The sequence below is a fragment of the Fringilla coelebs genome, assembly GCF_963513975.1.
Source record: "Fringilla coelebs genome assembly, chromosome: 2".
In the NCBI taxonomy this organism is placed as follows: domain Eukaryota; kingdom Metazoa; phylum Chordata; class Aves; order Passeriformes; family Fringillidae; genus Fringilla; species Fringilla coelebs.
Window position 1 is genome coordinate 71,908,774 of NC_140029.1, and position 19,528 is coordinate 71,928,301.

At 39.1% G+C, this 19,528-nt stretch overlaps 1 protein-coding gene across 1 annotated transcript in view; it reads left to right on the forward strand.

Moving 5' to 3' along the window:
* The first annotated feature begins 636 nt into the window (after positions 1-636).
* Positions 637-19,528, forward strand: part of MIPEP (mitochondrial intermediate peptidase) — a 65,634-nt gene continuing 46,742 nt past the window's right edge. The window contains exons 1-10 of the mRNA XM_084201323.1: positions 637-878; positions 3,830-4,003; positions 5,846-5,934; positions 6,932-7,018; positions 7,980-8,043; positions 9,735-9,917; positions 12,463-12,619; positions 13,010-13,058; positions 13,699-13,759; positions 14,400-14,452. Of these exons, the coding sequence (XP_084057449.1) occupies positions 705-878; positions 3,830-4,003; positions 5,846-5,934; positions 6,932-7,018; positions 7,980-8,043; positions 9,735-9,917; positions 12,463-12,619; positions 13,010-13,058; positions 13,699-13,759; positions 14,400-14,452 (1,091 nt within the window). The 5' untranslated portion in view covers positions 637-704. The remainder of the gene's footprint in view (positions 879-3,829; positions 4,004-5,845; positions 5,935-6,931; positions 7,019-7,979; positions 8,044-9,734; positions 9,918-12,462; positions 12,620-13,009; positions 13,059-13,698; positions 13,760-14,399; positions 14,453-19,528) is intronic.

Consider the following 19,528-nt stretch of genomic DNA (forward strand, 5'->3'; position numbering starts at 1 on the left):
AAACTCAAAAATATTAAAAAAAATGTTAGGGAGTCTCATTCACTTCTCTTAGAAGAGAATAAAGTAGAGATGCCAATGGAGATGGGTCAGCATCATGAAATTAAGGGCAAATGCAGCTTAAGGCCTGGCATCCCATCAGCACTTCAGGGTATCAGGGGAATGTGGGCATGTTCCCGCAGGAATTGAACCCGAGTGCGGATCACAGAGCCCAAACGGAAAGGGCACGGTGGGTTAATTCAGGGGGAACAGCTGCACTTCTCAAATGACAGCGAGGGAGATACAAGGGCACTCAGGCGGAGGAAAGGGCTTTGTGAAGTTTTCAGCAAGACGAAGTTTCTTCCCGTAAGCCACACGCCTCAAGTTTGTATCACAGAACCATCTAGACCGAAAAACCATTTTAAAAGGGCCTTAGGTTTTACTGGAGAACGTGTAGGACAGGTTATCAGCCGGCAGAGGCCCCGGTGCGGCCGGGTCGGGCCCTGGTGACCCGGGAAGCGGGACAGGGCAGGGGAGCGCTCAGAGCCCGGGGCAGAGCCTCCCGGCGGCCCGAGGGCCCGTGGGAGCCCTGAGCTCCGCCTCGCTCCGCCTCCTGCTGCCGCTCCTCCCCTCGGCGCGGACGCGCGGAGGTCGCGGCCGAGCGAGCGTGCGGAGGCCGCGGCCGTGCCGGGCCCGCTCCGCTCCGCCGTGCCGCGCTGCGCTCCGCCATGCTGGGCGGCTGCCGGCGGGCGCTGCCCGCGGCGCTGGGCCGGGCGCTGCAGGGCCGGGCGGCGGGGCAGGGCGGCCGGGCCGTCAGCACCAGCTGGTGCCCCGTGGGCACCGCCTTCGATGTGAAGCAGCAGCAGCAGCCGCTGCGCGGCGGTGCGGCGGGCAGGGACACGGTGAGCGGCGGGAGGGGAGGGCCGGGCCTGCTGCGACAGGAACCCTGGTCGCTGGCAGCCTCGTGCTTCGCTCTGCTTGTCTCAACTGTTTTAAGGGGGTAATTTTTCACTCGGTGTAGTTTTTTTGGTTGTTTTTTTAATAAGCGTTTATATTGGTTCTAGCAAACCCAAACGTTGTTGGTTTTGGACGCAGAAGCGTTTGACAGTGCGTGGGAATGCTCTGAGCCTCAGCGGTGCCCATACGTCCATGAAGTGAGATTGCCCCCTGCCATTCCCCACTCCCTGCCAGCCCTGCCCTGGCTGTGCCGTCGTTCACGTGTCGGTGCCGTGCCACTGCGCTCGGACACTGCTTCGGGAGCAGCCACGCTGCTCACATCCTCTTGCCTGGGCTCATTCTTGATGTCTTGGCTGTGGCAAGAAAAGGCTTTCTTTGCTGATTTGGTGGCAGTTGGGTTTTCTGGTGCTTGTCTTTTTAGAGTGAGTCAGGGACGTTTGTTAATGTGAGTCCGGGGAATGAACACGCTCCTGGAGAGGGTAAGGTAGCACAGTGCATACAGAATAGGTGCAGCTGTAAAATCCAGGTGTTTGCCTGCTGACTCAGCTATTCCTGCCATGGTGCCCAGCCTGGTGCAGCTGTTGAACTTTGGGTTTTAGAAGGGACAAATCTGACCTCTGTATATAATCTGGCACTTGCTTGGGAAACCTTTCTTCAGGTTCTCGTGCCTCTGTATGCACAATGGTGGAAGTCTTGCTTCAGGAAATAATGCAGTTAAATATTGTCCATGTGGCTGGTCTAGGGAATGTGTTCCAGGTGATTCACTTGGCCCATGGCTCTTTTGGAATAGAGGTGCATATTTCAGACTCACAAAGAGGCTGTGTCAGGTAGGATGTAAATGCTGAGACCAAGTGAAGACAAAAAGGTTTCAGCCATGCAGCCAATGGCATTAAAGAACAGAGAGAACTACGCCAAGCTTCATTTTCTTATATTTTTTTTTCAATGTTAAACTTGATATCCTATGTAAGAGGAGTTCCACAGCTAATTTATCTCTAAGAGGAGATACATCCTGGTCACAGAGCACTACATGTGCAGGAAGAGCTCGCTTAGGAGGGTGGGTGATGATGTAGGGCAGCAGGAGGACCTGGAGCTCCCAGGGATATTGCAGGATACTGCATCCTCTGGCTGAAGATCTGAGTGAAAGGGCAGTCTCGAGTGTCTTACACAGCAAACATTATTTAAGAGTGCTGTGATACAAGTATGTTTATGTTTGTGTGCACATGTGTAAGTATAAAAAAGTACCTTTTTCAGTGTTCACTTCAGTCCAGTTCCTGTTCCCAATAATAAATTAAAACATGAGAAGTGTGAGGAAAGGTTTCCTTTCATTAGCAAATAAAGAAGGTGCTTTTAGCAACAGTGACAGAAAGAAAATAGGAAAAAGCAACCCAAAATGTTCCAGATGTGTACTTAAAGGGTTGCTTTTGCTTCAGAATATATACTTGTACAGACGAGCTGTCAATTTGTAGCGTTTTATTTGGGTAAATATTAGCAAGCTGCAAACCTGCAGCTGACTGCTGTAATACGAGGAGTTTTCAGAACATGGATTATAAGCTGACTGGACTGCAGATTTAAAAATCCAGGTGGTGGTTTTTAGATACTGAGGTTGAATTTGGAAGGGATGGATTTTGTGTGAAATCACATACCTTTCACTGTTCGATGCTGTAGTCAGGGGGTGAGGAGATGCTCATGTTGTAGTTGGGCAGTGTATTGCTTGAAGAGATGTTGCTTTAACTTAAATGAAATTAAGGAATTACTAGGATAAGGTTTTTCACCCAGGGGTGATTGGGCACTGGAATGGGCTCCCCAGTGAAGTGGTCACAGCACCAGCCTGACAGAGTTCAAGAAGTATTTGGACAGTGCTCTCAGGCACATGGTGTGACTCTTGGGGAGGGTGCTGTGCAGAGCTAGGAATTTGAATTCAGTGATCCTTGTGAGTCCTTTCTTCATGTGGAATAAAACTCAAAGCTTTTTCAAACAGTGTTAAAATGATAATACAAAAGCAAATCTTTAACTGAAAGCCTTCAAGGTGCACAACATGGTGATATGTATGCATGATACTGTAGTTCTACATTTTTGTAAGGTTAGTTGATTAGTATACCTATCAAATATTGTCTAATTAGAAGAACAGCTGGGTTAGATAATTTTCCCTCTGGGTTCAGTCCCATTGGAGCTTCCCCCCAAGCCCCCCATGTCTTCTAACTCTGCATTTTATTATGTCTATGATACATGGTGCAAAATAAAATGTTCTTGCTAAACTAACAGGCAAGACTAAACAGAATTTCAAGAATGCATCAACAGGAGTTTGTTAGCTGTGAGAAAGAGAGCTGGGAAATTGCTAGAAGTTATAACTATGTATTAACAGTCTACAAAGCTACAAATACATGAAGAATACATAAAACCCCAAAATCTTTAGCCATCACTTCCAGCTGGGGGGATTCTGTGATTCTTTGAAATCTTTTTCCTGTTGTATGTCTGCACTGTGGAACTTCTCTAGCTGCTAGCCTTAGTAATTTTGTTTGGTCAGTGGTAGAACCTAAGTCTCTTCCACAAATGCAGAACATAAGTGCCATCTGCATTTACCCTGCATGAATAATTGTGTTTACCTTGCCCTGTGGGACAGGGCCAGGCTTGATAGGAACTTCAGGAATAAAACTGTTCATTCCACAAACATTTTTAGTTGTTGTTGATTATTCCTTTGAGGTCTGCTTCCAATATTGGGGGCTGTCCTGTTGCCTGCAATCTCTTGATATCTGGTGCTGCTGTCCAGTGAAGTGTTACAGTGTGCTAGCTGGGATCATTTGGGTAAAATTCTGTAGTGATAATTCAGTCTTGAAACAAAGGTAGAGAAATCAAGAAGGGCAATAGTGATGTGTTTTCACTATGTTTTGCACTGCAGGGTCTGTTTGGTGTTCCAGAACTGAGCTGTCCAGAAGGATTTCAAGAAGCACAGGACAAAGCATTGCAAGAATCAGAACAGCTTGTCCAGAAGGCGTGTTCAACACCACCTGGGCCAGAGACTGTAATGATCTTTGATCAGCTTTCAGATAGCCTGTGCAGAGTAGCAGACTTGGTATGTTATTTTTTTTATTTTTATATAAACACTTTTAAACTGGCTGAGCTCACACTATGTTCCATTTTATGATTTTCTACCCTGCAGTAATAGCAGTGTAGAAGTAGCAGATCAGCTCTGTGAAGTTTTGTGTTAAGACAGAAAATTAAATTGATTGAAAGTGACTTAGGATGGTTTTTACCAAATGTTAGTGAAGTACAAATCCTGTCAAACTGTCCAGTTATTTTTAAGACAGATGCAAAAATAGTATAGAAGCCACAACAAGAAAAACAACAGTGAAATCATACTTGTGCTTCTGCTGCAATATTAACACATAAGCTTTCCAGCGTTACTTATATTGTGGAAAAGAGGGTTCTGATTTAAGAGTTAAAGTTGGAGTGGCAATGCACATGTTTTAACTTTATGATCATTTATGGGTAAAGGTCCATAAAGAACTTCCAGAGTAAAGGCAGCAGATGAAACTCAACAGTATCTTTTTTTAAATTAAAACAAGAAAAAGGCAGCAATTTCTTGGATTGTAGTTTTTGTCGTCCACAGATTGGTCTGATATTCTGCATCTAACAAAACTTTATTAGAGCATTTCATACTGCTCTCTGGAAGTTTGCCCAAAGTATATGTTTTATCAAAGCACATTCTTTGGTTGGAGGAAGCAGAATTAACCTTCACACTGAAATTAGTTCTTAGTGAATAGGTCGCTGAGTTTTTGAGATCACTTGGGTTTTCACATTTGAATGTCTCAATGTGTTTTCAGTTCTCCAACCTTGTTTATTATTCTTTTGTAGATTTAAACATCTTTTGTGCCAGGCACTTTTTCCTTCTGAAAGTACTTAAAAAATCTGTGAAGTCATTAGTTCTTATGTTTTGTATAGACTAGGCCTAATTCTGCTTAATCAATCAATACCTAAGTAAAACATTAATGTCAGAATTCAATGGCCATAGTTAAGTTTGCTGAGCTAAAATTATCTCCTTTGTACTATATTCAGGCTTTTTATGTTCACAGCTACACAGCTTGCAGAACTGTCTGAAAGTTATATGGTGATTGATACCTGTTGTTAGAAATTTTGATATCTGTCATTCAGCACCTTTTCTGTCAGTATTATACAGGATTTTTAAAAGGAATTCTAAGAAGTAAAAATTTTAAATGTGTAACATTTCTAAGGCTGCCTTTTCAATCGAAAGGCAATAGTATTTTACACTGTCAGCTTGTTGCATGTATTTTCTGTGAAATCATGCTTAATATCTTCAATATAGTCCTAGATTGAAATATATTCCTAATATTTTGAGTCTATCATTTCAATGCTAAAACTGCTCTGACTTCATGTCAGCAGTCATGGAAGCCCCTAGCTCCCCAGCCCCTTTTAGCATCCTTCTAGCCTTATGAACCCCCTGAAGGATTTGGAGATTTACAAAAAATCAGTATTTCTTCTTGTTAGGAAATGTGCACATTTAGTGGTTGGCTTTCATCTTAACTAGAAAATTTAGTTTTAAAAATGTTTTTAATAGCATTCAAATACGTTAGAGTAGGTCTGTATAAAAAGGACTCTAAGATACACACTGCATAAAATGTTTTAAGAAGGGTGTGAATTAATAACGTTTATTGGAAGGACACAAGGCACTGTGTGGTTTAATAATTGTCAGCAAATTTTTCCAGTCAGCTTTATATTTTAGACAAATAAAAGGCAAATTCTACAAAATGATTGCATAGAACCGTAGAAATAAATCATAGAACTGTAGAAATAAATGTTTATATAAGTGGAACTGCTTGAATGGAATTTATTTATAAACTGTGAGTTTGTTTTATTTGTCTTTTTGCCTCACTGTTTTCTTCTTCTACCGTGTCAGGCTGATTTTGTAAAAGTTGCCCACCCTGACTTTGCATTCAGAGAGGCTGCTGAAGAAGCTTGCAGGAACATTGGTACTGTGGTAGAGAAGTATGTTTTCTTCTTTTTTTATCTTTTTTTTTTTTCTGTTTCCATATGCAGCTTTAAAAATTACTGTATGATCATCTATGAAAACAGCAATCAACAAAAAATATTTGTGCATAGAAACAAAGTGTCAGTCTTCTGTTACAGATATTTAAGGGTTTAGTTTTGTTACAGTATCTCATGAAAGGCTTTCTAATTTAGTTCAGTTTATGACTCCACATCCCTGAAGCCCATCAAAGGCTGAAGTGTCATTTTTCTAGGACTTGTGACGATTCTCCAGTGGTTGTAAAGTTTATGCACAAAATGCTTGAAAGTGGATTTCTCAGGACTTTGATTAAGCATACCATATATAACAATATGACTTTAATATCTGAATACCACTTCAGATATGAAATTTGTAGAAAGAAGAAATTACTCATATATTATCTTGGGAGGCTCATAAACTGTTGTGTGCATGTATTTCATTGCCCACTCTATCCCACCTGGGAGTGCAGGATAACATGGCAGCAAATCCAATGGACACAGTGTTATCTGCATGGGGACAGTGCTTGGTGTGTGGAAATGTTCTGGGTAAGCTCTTAGTCTAGCCCAGTGGCAGTCAGCACCACATTTATCTGATGGCAGACTTGAGCAAAGGTTTTGCTTTAATGGAGTCCTTTCAAAGTAAGGGTTAGAAAACCGTTCTCCCACCTTTATACTCTCATCTTTGTTCATAAAAAAATAAGCAGTCAGTGTTAGACTTTCTCATATTGCCACAAAATACCATCCAAAAGTATTTTTCTGTCAGATGCCCAACACCTGTTTCCATGTTGGTTTGTCCACATATGCTCTGTATAGAAATTTTCTACTTTCTAGCTGTGATTGTGAACCAGGAAGCGTTTTAAAGTACAGTCCTTGGCTTTAATGTTGTTTCACTAAGTACTGCCTTTGAATGAGTAATACCATAAAACTGAAATATTAGTCTGTTGTTAATGCACAATTCTTTTACCCTGTATCTTTTCAGATTAAATACAGATGTTGAACTGTGTCAGAGTCTGAGACGTCTGCTAGCTGATGAAACTGTATTGAGTTCCTTAGATCCAGAAACCAGGTACTTATTAATGCTTATAGATCTTTATAGATTATAAATAGAATCTTGCAGATTTAGTTTTTTAGATGGTATATGCTGTTCCTTATTGTACTTATATTTTGTGTTTTCTTAAATTAATAAATACATCTTTTGGGAAACAAACCACATCTCCATTTTTCATTTATTAGTCTCTACCAAAATACCTGCACAGGAGTTAGGAAGTTTGTAGTTGTGTAATCTTGGAGAATGTGACTGTAGAGCACAAGATATATTTATGCTGAATAACTGATATATTGCAAGAATAAAAAAAAAGAAAACTTAAGATTTTCTTCAATAATATTCTTTTGATTAAAATTATATACTGTACAGTGTACATATCAATGTTTTTAGGAATAAAATTAGGAACAGACTATATAACTTGATTTAACTTAGTAGAAGTTTATTTATATTATTCAAAATCAGATTTGCAGTATATTTATTGAAAGTTTACTTTATGATTATTGTAATAGGTTTTATTAGCTGTTTATGCAGTTACAGTTTTGAATTACTTATTCACTGACATGGTTAGACAAGCTTAATGTGTAAGTTATTTCCTTCTTCCTTCTTTCACCATGATCAGGGATGTTAGATTTGGAAAGATATTTTTCTGATGTTAGAATAAATGAAGTGTGAAAGGAAATGAAAATGGTAATTTCCACAAATTGTTTGAACATGTAGATTAAGGTACTGGAATTATTTTGAAGGATATTTTCAAAACAGATGACTAAACTAAGAACAAAGGACAAATTGTTTCTCACTGAGTGAATTTTTAAGGACCTAAAACATAGAAAATCTTTGTCCCTAATAAAAGCATTTGTATAACTATGGTATTAATCTCTGTGAAAGACATGAAGCATAAGTAACTACTAAAGGCAAGATCTGTTAAGAAATGCTGCTTATTATCAAATGAGGCTGTTTTAACAGGGGTTTACTGTATTTTTAGGCGAGTGGCAGAACTTTTTATGTTTGATTTTGAGATCAGTGGCATTCATTTGGATGAAGAAAAGGTAATTTCGGGCTACAATTTATGAACAGAAATTTGTCTGTCTACAAAAGACCAGATAATGAAACATGTGGGACGTGGAATCACGCGCTTCTGGGTCAGTTTGTCCTATGTGGAATTTTGTCGCCTTAGAAGTGGTTAATTTTGTCTATTTAAAATCACTTCTAAAGATAGTTTTTCGATAGTTGGTTGCTCTTTCTGCTTTGGTCCTCATCATTCCTTTCAGTTCTGAGGAGTTATAAGCAGGTTCTGGGATCATGTTTTCTTTCTTTGGTGTCTGCATCAGTTATTTAAAACGGCTACTCAGCTGTCAGAACAAGATATTTACAGAGAGGGAAAAGCAGCATTCCATGCACCTTGGTGACCTTGAGGTTAATCAAGGGGAGTGTGTTAGAAGGGTTCAGGTGTGCAGGCACTCCTGGGGTGCTTACATAACCAGAAGTTGTAAATCTTGTTCAAAATTGAGTATCTGTGCATAGTCTGATTATCTGTCTTGGAGCTTTTATATATTTTTGCAGTAGTTAGTGATGAATTTTTCAAACCCAGCAGCTTACACCATGCTCCGTGGTATGGATGATCTGTCTGTTCATAGTTCATGTTCCTGTACAAAGTTAAATCCTTGTTTATTTGAGTCATCCCCTCCAAAAAGATCTGTACAAAAGCTCTTCTACCAGACTGATGATAAAGAGTTATTCTGAAGATAATGATTTTGATGGTGTTTTGTGACCTAGAAAATAGTTCTAGAATATATTTTTACAATTACATTGTCCAAAGAGCAACCTTGAAACTTCAGCTCTGGGGTTTATGTCTGATTTGGCTATTGGTTTTATGGCACTTCATCTCCTTTCAGTTACAATTTCACTTATTTTTGCATCTTTTTTCCTCTTCCTCCCCTGCCTATCCCACTTGCTTGCTGCTCAGTGTTTCTTTTCAATTCTTAATTCAATTTAAGACTTTAGAAATCCTTCCCTGTTGTAAGTTGAAGTTTACTTCTGCTACAAAGACTTCCTGCTTTTTAAAATAAAACTCAAAGATATATTTTCAAGAGAAAGAGTGGGAATGGGAGGACAGAGATCAGGTTATGTTATTCTTTGGACTTTACAAGTTATGTTGTATCTGTACCCTCAGCCTTTGTTTTTTTGAGCTGTGGATGCACAGACAATAGAGACCACACTCTACTAATGTGAGCAAGTTCACTGAAGCACATCTTGCATGATTAAGTGTGTGAAATACTGTGATGATGATAAAACTCTAAATCACAAACTCCTAAGAGAAGGGATTGAAATACTGCAAATAGTTTACAGTCTTCAGAAAACAGCAAATACAAACAGGAAAAAGGGAATTTTATTCTATATCTATTTTAGGGTATCTCTCTAAAAGATGCTTCTTTTTTTTTATTCAGTTTTCCATAGCAATCAGTTACAAGTTAGCAAAGTTTATGTAATTTCTACTTGAACTCCACTGTTTATTTTCTTACTGCAGAAATTTGGGCATTTTCTCTGAAATTTCAATGCTTTATGAGCATCTGATCTTGTTGACTTGCCTTGCATTATGACTTTATTAATTCTGTAGGTATAATCTTAAGTGTTGTATTTTCCGCTTAATTTTTGAAAAGAGTCCTTTGAGGTTTAAAAACTTTGAGTTCTGCTTGTACTCTGTCTGAAGATATTATTTTGTGCTTTATTTTTCTTACAGCGTAAAAAGGCAGTCGACCTCAATGTCAGAATATTGGATTTATGTAATGAATTTCTGATAGGAACTCACATTCCCAACAAGATTGACAAACATGTGTTGCCAGAGCACATTCGGTATAATTTTACAGCTGAAGGCAATTACCTACGAATTGCTGGTCTGCATGCTGATTGTCCTGATGATCTGGTTTGTATTCCTTGACTTTACTTTGGCATCCTTTGTACCAGAAGTGCATATCAGTTATTTGATATGTTAGTGAGGCAAATCTATGTGGTTTGTGATTATGCTGTAATTACTAACAGGGAAAAACTTTGGTAGAATGTAATAATCAATGGCATATTTGATAGTGGCAGGTATGAAATAATGGCTGTGCAGATCCTGAATGACTGTAGGACGAAGAGGGGCAGAATACAGACTGGATTTTAGGCAAGCACACTTCAGTTTATTCAGAGGTGGGATCCCATGAGTTGCAATTCTGAAGGGTAAAGGAGCTCGAGAACTCTACCAGCAGCATCCTCCAAGGGTGTGAGAGTATTGAGATACTCAGTGCATCCTGATCCTTAGAAAGCCAGGCAGATGTATCAGGAACCAGGCTTGACAAGTATACACCTCTTAACAAAGCTTCGTCTCCAAAAGATAGCATACGTGGAGTGGAAGGTAAAGGATCCAGAGGAGGAATGTAGTTATGATGTTGGAAAAGTCAAAGCTCAACTGCAGTTGTGACTTGGAAGGGACATCAAAAGCAATGAGAACAGTTACTGTTGCATTGTTACTGAAAGCCTGTGCAAGGAAAATGTAGGCTCAGTGCTGAGTAAGGTGGGTGACAGTGGCAGCAGACAGATAAGTGGCAGCTGAGATGCTTATCACTTGCTTTTGCCTCAGTGTTCATCAGTGATTTTAGTCCAAGGCAGGAGATAACAGTTTGGATTGGTAAAACAACAAATTTCATGATCAGAGAGTGGTAGTTGCAATGCACCCTACAGGAAGACTGGAAATGGAAGAATTCTTGCAGCAGTCTATTCTGGGCCCCCTGTTTAACACCTTTATCTGTGACATAGGAAGTGACAGAATGCTTGCCTACCAGATGAGAAGGGGAGAGCAAATAGGGAGGAACAATCAATACACTTGAAGGTGAAGGCTGACATTCAGAGTGGCCTAAAAGCTGGGATAATGGTTCAGTGGCAGTCTTACATAATTCAAAAAGGAAAGGGCAAAATCATACATCTGGAAATGGAGAACTCCTGGTTACAGGTCAGGCTGGGACTGCCTGGCTGGGTCTGATCTGTGGCAAAGGCCCACAGTGCTGGTGAGCAGCAAGCTGAGCATGAGCCAGCAGTGACCCTGGCAGCAAAGAGCCAACAGCATCTGGGCTTCCATTAGAGACTGTGGGGTGAGATTATAGCCCCACTCTTCAGGAGTGTCTTCACCAGAGGCCACCAAGATGGGCAGTAAGTGGAGTGCTTCCACTGTGATGAAGGGCAGAGGGATTTGGGCTTGTTCACCCTGTGGCAGAGGTGGTTTGGGGGCACCCTGCCAGTACCTACAAGGATGTCATGGAGAAAATAGAGCCAGGCTCTTCAGCATGGTGCATGACAGGAGAACAAGTGTCGGAATGCAAAAGTTGAGATGAGAAATGCCAGTTGGAGAAGTTTTCCTGCTGATGATACCCAAGCAGTGAAATAGTGAGGTCATACTGTCTCTCCCATAGGTGCAGGGTTTCAGGACCAGACTGGAAAAAGCTCTGTGACTTGGTCTTAGCTCATAGCTGTCTCTGCTTTGTGCAGGAGGTTGGATTAGAGACCTCATGAAGTCCCATCCAACCTGAATTATCCTGAAAAAAAACTTATTTTAGTTATTGCTAATATTGTTTTTCTAAAAAAGAATTAATTTAGAGTTATAAATTTAAAACTAATTTAGACTCATTGAAATGTGGTGGTGGCACCCTAGACTTTTAGATACAATTCTAAGATCAGGAGCATATTGAAACATTCTAGGGTTCTTTCTTCACTTATGCTATGTAGAGAGAGGGTTAGTTCAGATGAAGGCAAGTATAAGTTGTTGCTGGATTTCTTGAGCTTATTCCATATGTAGAAATAAAATTATTTGTGATTGGTTTGTGAAACATAAAAGCATTTTATTAAATGTTATGAGTCTTCAGGTAGTTTTATTTTCAGAGTTAAGAAAAGACCCAAACTAAAGACCCTAACTAAAAATATGAGAAAAGGAAAAAGTTTGTGGGCAGATGGGCAGATTAATAGTTTTCCACTACAAAAGAAATAAGGCTTTTTTCTTCCTCTCTTTTCTCTCCCCTGACCCTGTCTCTTTTTCTTGCCAGATTGTACCATAAGCAAACTTAACTGATATGCAGAGAACAACTTGGGTTTATTTTCAGAAGTTTTAATGAGTTAAGACAGCCCACAGAGTGGTCTGAAAAGCACGGATGTTGGCAGAAAGAGGGAGGTGATGAGAGACTGTTGACAGGAGTAGAGAACAGGACCCTTTTTGGCAGTCTTGGTCTGTTAGATTGTCTCATTGCATTTCCTCATTCCACTTTTAATGGGTAAGAGTTGTAATTGTCAGGCAGTTGTAATTACTATTGTTAAAAGGCTTTAGGCCTTTTCCCACCAGTATCAGTAAAATACAGCTGTTATGCCAGATCTTCAGTCGCACCCTTGTTTCTGTTAGAAATTACTCTGTAACAATGTGACTTTTTGTTTTTCCCTTGTATTAGGTGCGAGAAGCTGCTTACAAGATTTTTCTGCACTCAAACACGCAGCAGCTGGCTCGATTGGAGGAGTTGCTTGCCAGCCGAAACAGCCTGGCACAGCTGGTTGGCTATGACACCTTTGCCCACAGGGCTCTGCAGGGAACAATGGCCAAAAATCCAGGTAGTAAGGCATGTATGGAAGGACAGGTTAAGAAGTCAAACGTGAAACTTATGAGATCTAAGGTTGTTAGTTTCTTTAGCTAAATTTGCACATAATTCGTCCAGTGAAGTGTTTTATTGCAGTTACATTTGCTGTATGCCATATTCAGCGGTCATTGTAAATAACAGTACTCACGGAGAAGGATCTGGTGTTTTGGTTCAGAATTGATGCTCACTCCTTAGATTATGAAGGCGTCATTTTCTCACCACATAACAAAGTAAATGGAATACTAAATTCTCTTCAAATAATGTCAATGGAGTAGTTTTTAATGTAATTTTGTTTGGAATATTCTCATGTAAATTTGACATCCTTTAGGGAAGAATAATTTTAATATTTTTTCCTTCCTTCTAGAAACAGTAAGACAATTTCTGGAGAAGCTTTCTGAGCAGTTGTCTAAAAGGTATGCCTTTTTCACTAAGTTTTTTTTTAATCATACTCTTTATTTCAGGAATAGAGGGACTTGTGCAGTAATAAGTTAGTGCTGCTTATTATGTGCTCTGATGAATCAGAAACCAAGACTTCCTCAAAATTTTGAGAGAAAGAGAAAACTGTGTGCTTAGAAAAAATTCTGTGTCTGTGATCAGAGAACACCCAGGACTGAATGCAAGAAGTGCAGTTAACAGCAAACAAGCAAACCAAGTTCAAGTGTAGAACACCTCTCCTGGTCTTCTTGCCATATGCACAACTCCATACATTTTGCATCTATAAACGAATTTCCATGTTTGTCCCTCTTGTCACCCCGAGCTCACATAGCACAAAACAGTTTCATCACTGTGTATAAATGGGATATATTGTAAGAATGAAAATGCTTTTGAGCTGTGCAACCAGAGGAAGAGGGGCTGAATTTGAAAGAATGGCAGAAGCAGAGTGAAAAGGTTTTTCTACTGTTGTATGTGGATCTGCCATTTTATCTAGTCATTTTACATATTACTATAAATCTCTGATGATGGACATTTTATTAGGATGCAATATTATCATGTACTGTATTTCACTGCTCAAAAATCTTTCATAAACACTTTCATAATAAAAATATTTTTCAGAACTCAAAAAGACTTTGAAATGATGACAAAGATGAAAATGAAGCTCAATCCCCACAATTCAGTAAGTTACATTTCCATGTGATTGTCTGTTTTATTTCTTTTAAAAAATATAGTATAAGGTAATCGTGTTCTACAATTACTTCTACTTTAGTGTACAAGATGTAGTAGAATTAGAAACATTCTCTTTACTGGCTTCAAATGCTTTCTGACTACTTAGTTGCTATATTAAAACCAAATACTGAGTATGAGAGAGCTGTTGGTTTATACAAAGTGATACTGAGATAACCAAAACATAAAGCAGTGAAAGGGACTATCACTTTGCTTTGAATTAATTGACTCATTTGATAACTAATGGCTCTACTTTAGGTTAGATTCAAGCCCAGTTTGTATACTACATTTAATGTATCTTAATGCTGTACTTATCTAGATTTATCTTTTTATTTGAACTGAATGTATTTATTGAAATCTGAAATGAAGTTCTATCATAGTTGAATTAGAAGACCAATCTTCAAGACATGTTAAAAAAGTTTTCAGGTTGTGATATATGATGCTATTTTTGGTTTGAGCCCTAACTATTTCTCATTACTTTTCAAAATTCTGTGACTTACTGAAAGTGCAAACATACTCAAGTGAAACAAAACTTTTACTTTGGGTTCACTTGTTGTCTGTTATTGTAATTATAAGCTGGAATTCTCTTTCAGATGCTGATGCCATGGGATCACCCCTATTACAGTGGAGTCCTTCGTGCCGAGAGGTAAGCTCCTTATGTTCCTGATTGTAATGTAAATGAGTGTCCTTGCAGTAAAGACAAAGTCGTCAACCTAAACAGGGTTTCTTTCTTTGAAGATGTACCTCAATATGAAGAAAGAAATATTATCTGGTGGGAGTGTTGTTTGTAATATTTTTTAATTACTGGTCGAATACCTGTACAAGTTTTTGGCTCGTCTGTTGTTTTGCAGGGAAGTATTGGCCCTCTTTGAAGATAAAAGAGGATGAAGCAGTTCTTGAACAGATAGAGAATCCTTATTCTTGTTTTGCTTTTAGTTCTTAGCTGGGATGTAGTAATGTTTAAAAATAAATTTTGAACCCTGAATACAATTCAACTTCATATTTTAACTTCATTGTGCTTCTTACTGAATGTACAACTTCATCCTCTTTTGCAGACTTGAAATAGGAACTTCTTCTGTAAATCTTTACTGCTTATGGACAAGAATGAATTCTATCTCTCTTGCAAAGACCGGGAAATAAATTCTTTACACAGACTTAAGTAGTGCACAGGGCCTTTGCACATAATGAGATGTCAGCTCTGAAAGATGTAAGCCCTGCATGTTGCCTTTATTAGATCAACAGCAGTGACCTTTGAGGTTTCTGTTGGAAAAGATAATTGAAAGACGTGCTGCTCTCACAAGGGGGTTTAGAAAAAAAATCTTCCTTCACTGCAGACTTACAGTTTTTCCGTTTTTAAACAAACACACACTAGATGTGTCTGATTAAAATAGTAGTTTATTCTGGATCAGAAGGCTGTGGTAGTATAGACATGGCATGAAAGGATTGCTAGCAGCTGGCCTGGTTGTTTTCAGAATTGGTGTATGCCATAAAGGTTAGAGCATTATGTGTAGCAGGCACAGTGTTTTTTACTTCTCCTGAAAGAGTGTCTTCTGATTGTCCTTAGTCTTACTGGTCTTACTGTCCTTAGATCTCCTCATGAAGCCAACCATCTCATGATTGAGTTGCTGATGATCACAAGTAGATTATTTTGCTCTTTTTGGCATTAGAAAGAAAAATATTTCCTTTCCTTGGAGGGCTTTGTAAGAGACCCTATTAAGTTACTTTAAGAATTGCATGGTGTCTTTGTGAAGGGAGAGCTGCAGGTAAAACAAACCTAGACATTGGCAGTGTATCTTTGCTATTTTTTTGTATTCAGTCAGCAAGTCTGGAAGTTGGATCAGTGTGCAGAGTCTCCTGAATCTGTGTAGGGCCTCCCTGATTACAATCCAGGATTGGGGCCCAGTGCTTTTCTCCCTCCAGCTTGGGTCGGCTATTTGTTTCTGGCAGATATACAAGCATCTACAGGACAGGGGAAAAAAAGGAGTTTTCCATTGTGTGCAGAGCTGCTTTGCTTTAACACAAGAGTGAGATCTTTCACAGAACTGTTTTCTGGATAGTTGTCTGTCTTTGGAAAAAGTGTTTGATCTTACTGCCTGAACAAGGCTTTACATTTATTCTGCTCATATTGTGGATGGTAAACAGGGTACTGGACACAGGGTAATCAGCTCTGAAAAGTAAAATTCACTACTCCCCTGCATAGTCTCAAGGACTGTGCTCTATGAGTGAAACTAGGCAGGAATCAGAGTATTCATACAACAGCCAGAGGATGGGAATATACCTTGTCATGTCTATGCCCTAAACGCCCTGTTACCCAAATGGGATTCTCCTATCCTTTATCTTGTATTTGTACTTACCTTGTTAGACCACATCCCTTCTTGAATGCCCTGTGGATGCTGTGGTATGTTCAGTTCAGCGCTTTTGTAACTGAAAGATGAGAACTGTTATCTGTCACACAAACCTTGATGCTTGGCTGGAGTTTGAGTTACGGCTATTTGTTGTTGCTCTCTTCCTAACTGAGCCAGTTATCTCATAATATTAAATTATTCATCTAAGGAGAAGTGATGTTATTTTCCTTGGTTGTTTTTTTCCATAGGAAAATGATGGAATGCTTTTTAAAAAAAATTACTGTTTTTCTTTTTTTAATTTGTAAGCTCAATAAATAATTTATTTTTACTTCTGTCCTATTTTATTTTGCATTTTTTCACCTTGGAATCACAAAATATATTTTAAAACAAGATGCACTTAACTGTCATGCATTTCTCCTGTTCTTTGTTTGGTCTATTACATTTTTTTTTTTTTGTTCTCCAAGGGTTTCTTTCTTTTGGAAGAAATTTACTTTTAGAAATGCCATGGTTGTATTTGTAGCGGCCCTGGGCACATAGCATGGCTTATGTATTTGTCTCTCATGTTTTGGGACTCAGTAGCAGTTTGCATGGTAGGTTTTTGTATTAGGAAATTCTCTTTTCTTCTGCTTAGTAAACCATTTTTGTTGAAAGGGAAGCAAATGTATGCTTTTGGGTATTCCCTTTGGACTACTGTTGTCACCGTGGCTCCAGCTGAAGTACAGACTCATGATTTTCTAGGTATTGTCAGGTACATGAGATGCAGATTATCTTTACAAATGTAGGTATAAAGAAAGAGACTATGGGGATTCAGTTCTTGATTAAGTAACTCAGCACTAGGGGGTGCAAGAAATATTAGATGGGACAGTGTGTCTGCTGGAAAATGTTTACTGTTTCTTAGTTTGGCCTATTCAGCCATTCCTCTTTAGTCCTCCAGAATTTGACTAGTTATATTTCAAATGACACTGAAACTCATTACATGTTTTTAATGTGTCTATGTTATATTTGCAGCATGTTGTTATTTTAAATCTATTTTTATATTTTTATCTTGTAAATATACGTTTCATCTTTACTGTAGCAGAATTAAGGGAACAAATCCTTCACCAGATTTCTAATAACTAGTTCAAAGAGGTAGACGTTTACTTCTGAAGGATGCAGGATGCCTTCATGCGTTTGGACTGTAGAGTTTGGATGCTATTTGCTGTCGCGTCGGGTTGGTTTTTGTCACTTCTCGGCGATACCGACCTTTGCTGCTGTTCCGTCGCTTGAACAGCAGGAGGCGCTCCAGACTCAAGCCGCAGCGTTGCGGTTGTTCTGTCTAAACCCGGCCACAACAGTTTTGTTTCTGTCAGCTTTCACCAAGTCTTTTCCCTGGAAACTTGATCCTACTTCAAAAGTGCAAGCCTCCTGTTGATGGGAACAGGATATGTTCTTTTTTTTTTCCCCCAGTCTATGTTAAGTAGCCTCTCTGGCTTTAAACCTACACTTAAGACAGTGTAATGTTTTTGTAGCTATAGTTTAGGAGGCAGGGAAAATACATGTCGGTATAAATGTACTTTTAAGAGAAACAGGAGACAAAAGTCTGAAATTCATGGTAGTAGTGTCTTAAAAGAAGATAGAGTAATTAGGAGAACCTCAAGAATTTTGGCAGGCAATGGGTAATAAATCAGTGAATGCTAGAACATGCTTTAGCGTCTAACAAGTAAGAAGATGTCTAATATGTATATTATAAAAATAATAATGTTGCATTTTAGTGCAGACAAGTACCAAAGTATTAATTAAATTGTATTACTTCTCAGTAAGCGCAGCTGTAATTCTCAAGGCCCTGATCTTGCAAAGATGTGGTAGTCCTGCTGACTTCTTCCAGGTCAGAGAAAAAAACACAACAGAAAATCACCACAAAATGCTGTGAGAGACTTTCTGAGGTCAGCTATTTGCCTTGAAGGTAGGATTGGCTGTGCTTAGTCACTTCTGACAGAGGTGCAGAACTGTTCTTGAGAACCATCAGCAGTGAGCATTGTGTATTTGCTCTTGACTTCTGTTTCCTCAACCTGTGATTCTTGCCAGGCTGGGTTGACTTTACTGGCTATAATTCACTGTTAGGATTTTTGCCAAAATGTCCCAGGTTTTATTCCACTTGAAGCTGTGATGTGCTTGCAGTACTGACTCTGTGCTAGTCCCTTTCTGTGAGACTGCAGAAGGAAACAAGACCAGCCTTGAGGATGACAGATCAATGCAAAAATAAGTTTGTTTCCTGAAGTGTAGGAAAGAGAAGCCACCATGACAGCTGCAGACATTTTGGATCTGGGGGTGCCATCTTAGCAGAGATTAGGAGTAAATCACCTCCTTTCTTGTTGGGATTGGGACTATACATGGTTTGTTGGCTTCAGGGGAGGGTGGGCACCACTCCTGGGTTTTTTCAGAGGGTTACCAAGTACCAAGGTATGAAAATGTGACTGGATGTTTCACAAGTTCCTAAAAGCTGCAATTAATATTGAGGTTTGCAAGTTACTAGTAAAGAAACTTGTTCATGGCTGCTTTTTGTAAAATTATTTTTAGTTTTATGAAAGACTGTTCTCTTTTGGGAATGCCATGTGGAAGTATAGCCCAGACCTTTTGCAGAACACGTGAGAAAACTGTCACTCTATTCAGTTTGAAAGCTGAAGTGGAAATGTAATGCAAAATATAACTAGGAAATCTTTCAACCAAAGTGCTCAGACAGGAGGAGAGCTTTGTGTAACAAACTTTTTATAAGAAAGGTAAGGCATGCCTTCTGTTAAATCAACTAACGGAGGTATAGAAAGTCCACTTTCACTCACCAGTCACTAAAGCTGGCGGATTAAGCTTTTTGAAGGAAAACCTGAAAGTTATTGAAAAGCATTGCTGTAAAGCAAAATTCAACTTTCAGGAATTATTTCTTATTCAAAACATTGTGGAAGAACAAAGAAATTGTTGATTTGAAAACTAAAGGTTGTGTGCAGTGTTGATATTCTAAAGTACCCCTTGACCTCCTCCAAAATATTCTAGGAAGTACGATTAACAGAAAGAAAAAAGGAATGTGAAATACAGGTGCTACTTTATGGTTGATGAGAGTACAAAGGCATTCTATTATTATTATTATTGTTATTATTTTTAAGAAATCCAGAGTCTTCTATAAATCATGGTTCAGAGCCTCCCTTTAGGTAAAGAATTAAGTTTCATAGTCGGGCATGTAATGAAAATTGGAAGGGGTTTTCCTTGTCTTGATCTCTTCAAGTTAACCTGAGGGGTTCACCTCACTTTTATCTTTACTAACAAGATCTTTTCAAGTTTCTTTGAAAGTTTTGACAGGATCTGTTTTATTAGAGATAGTTAACTTTGTCGTCTATATTTTTGTGGAT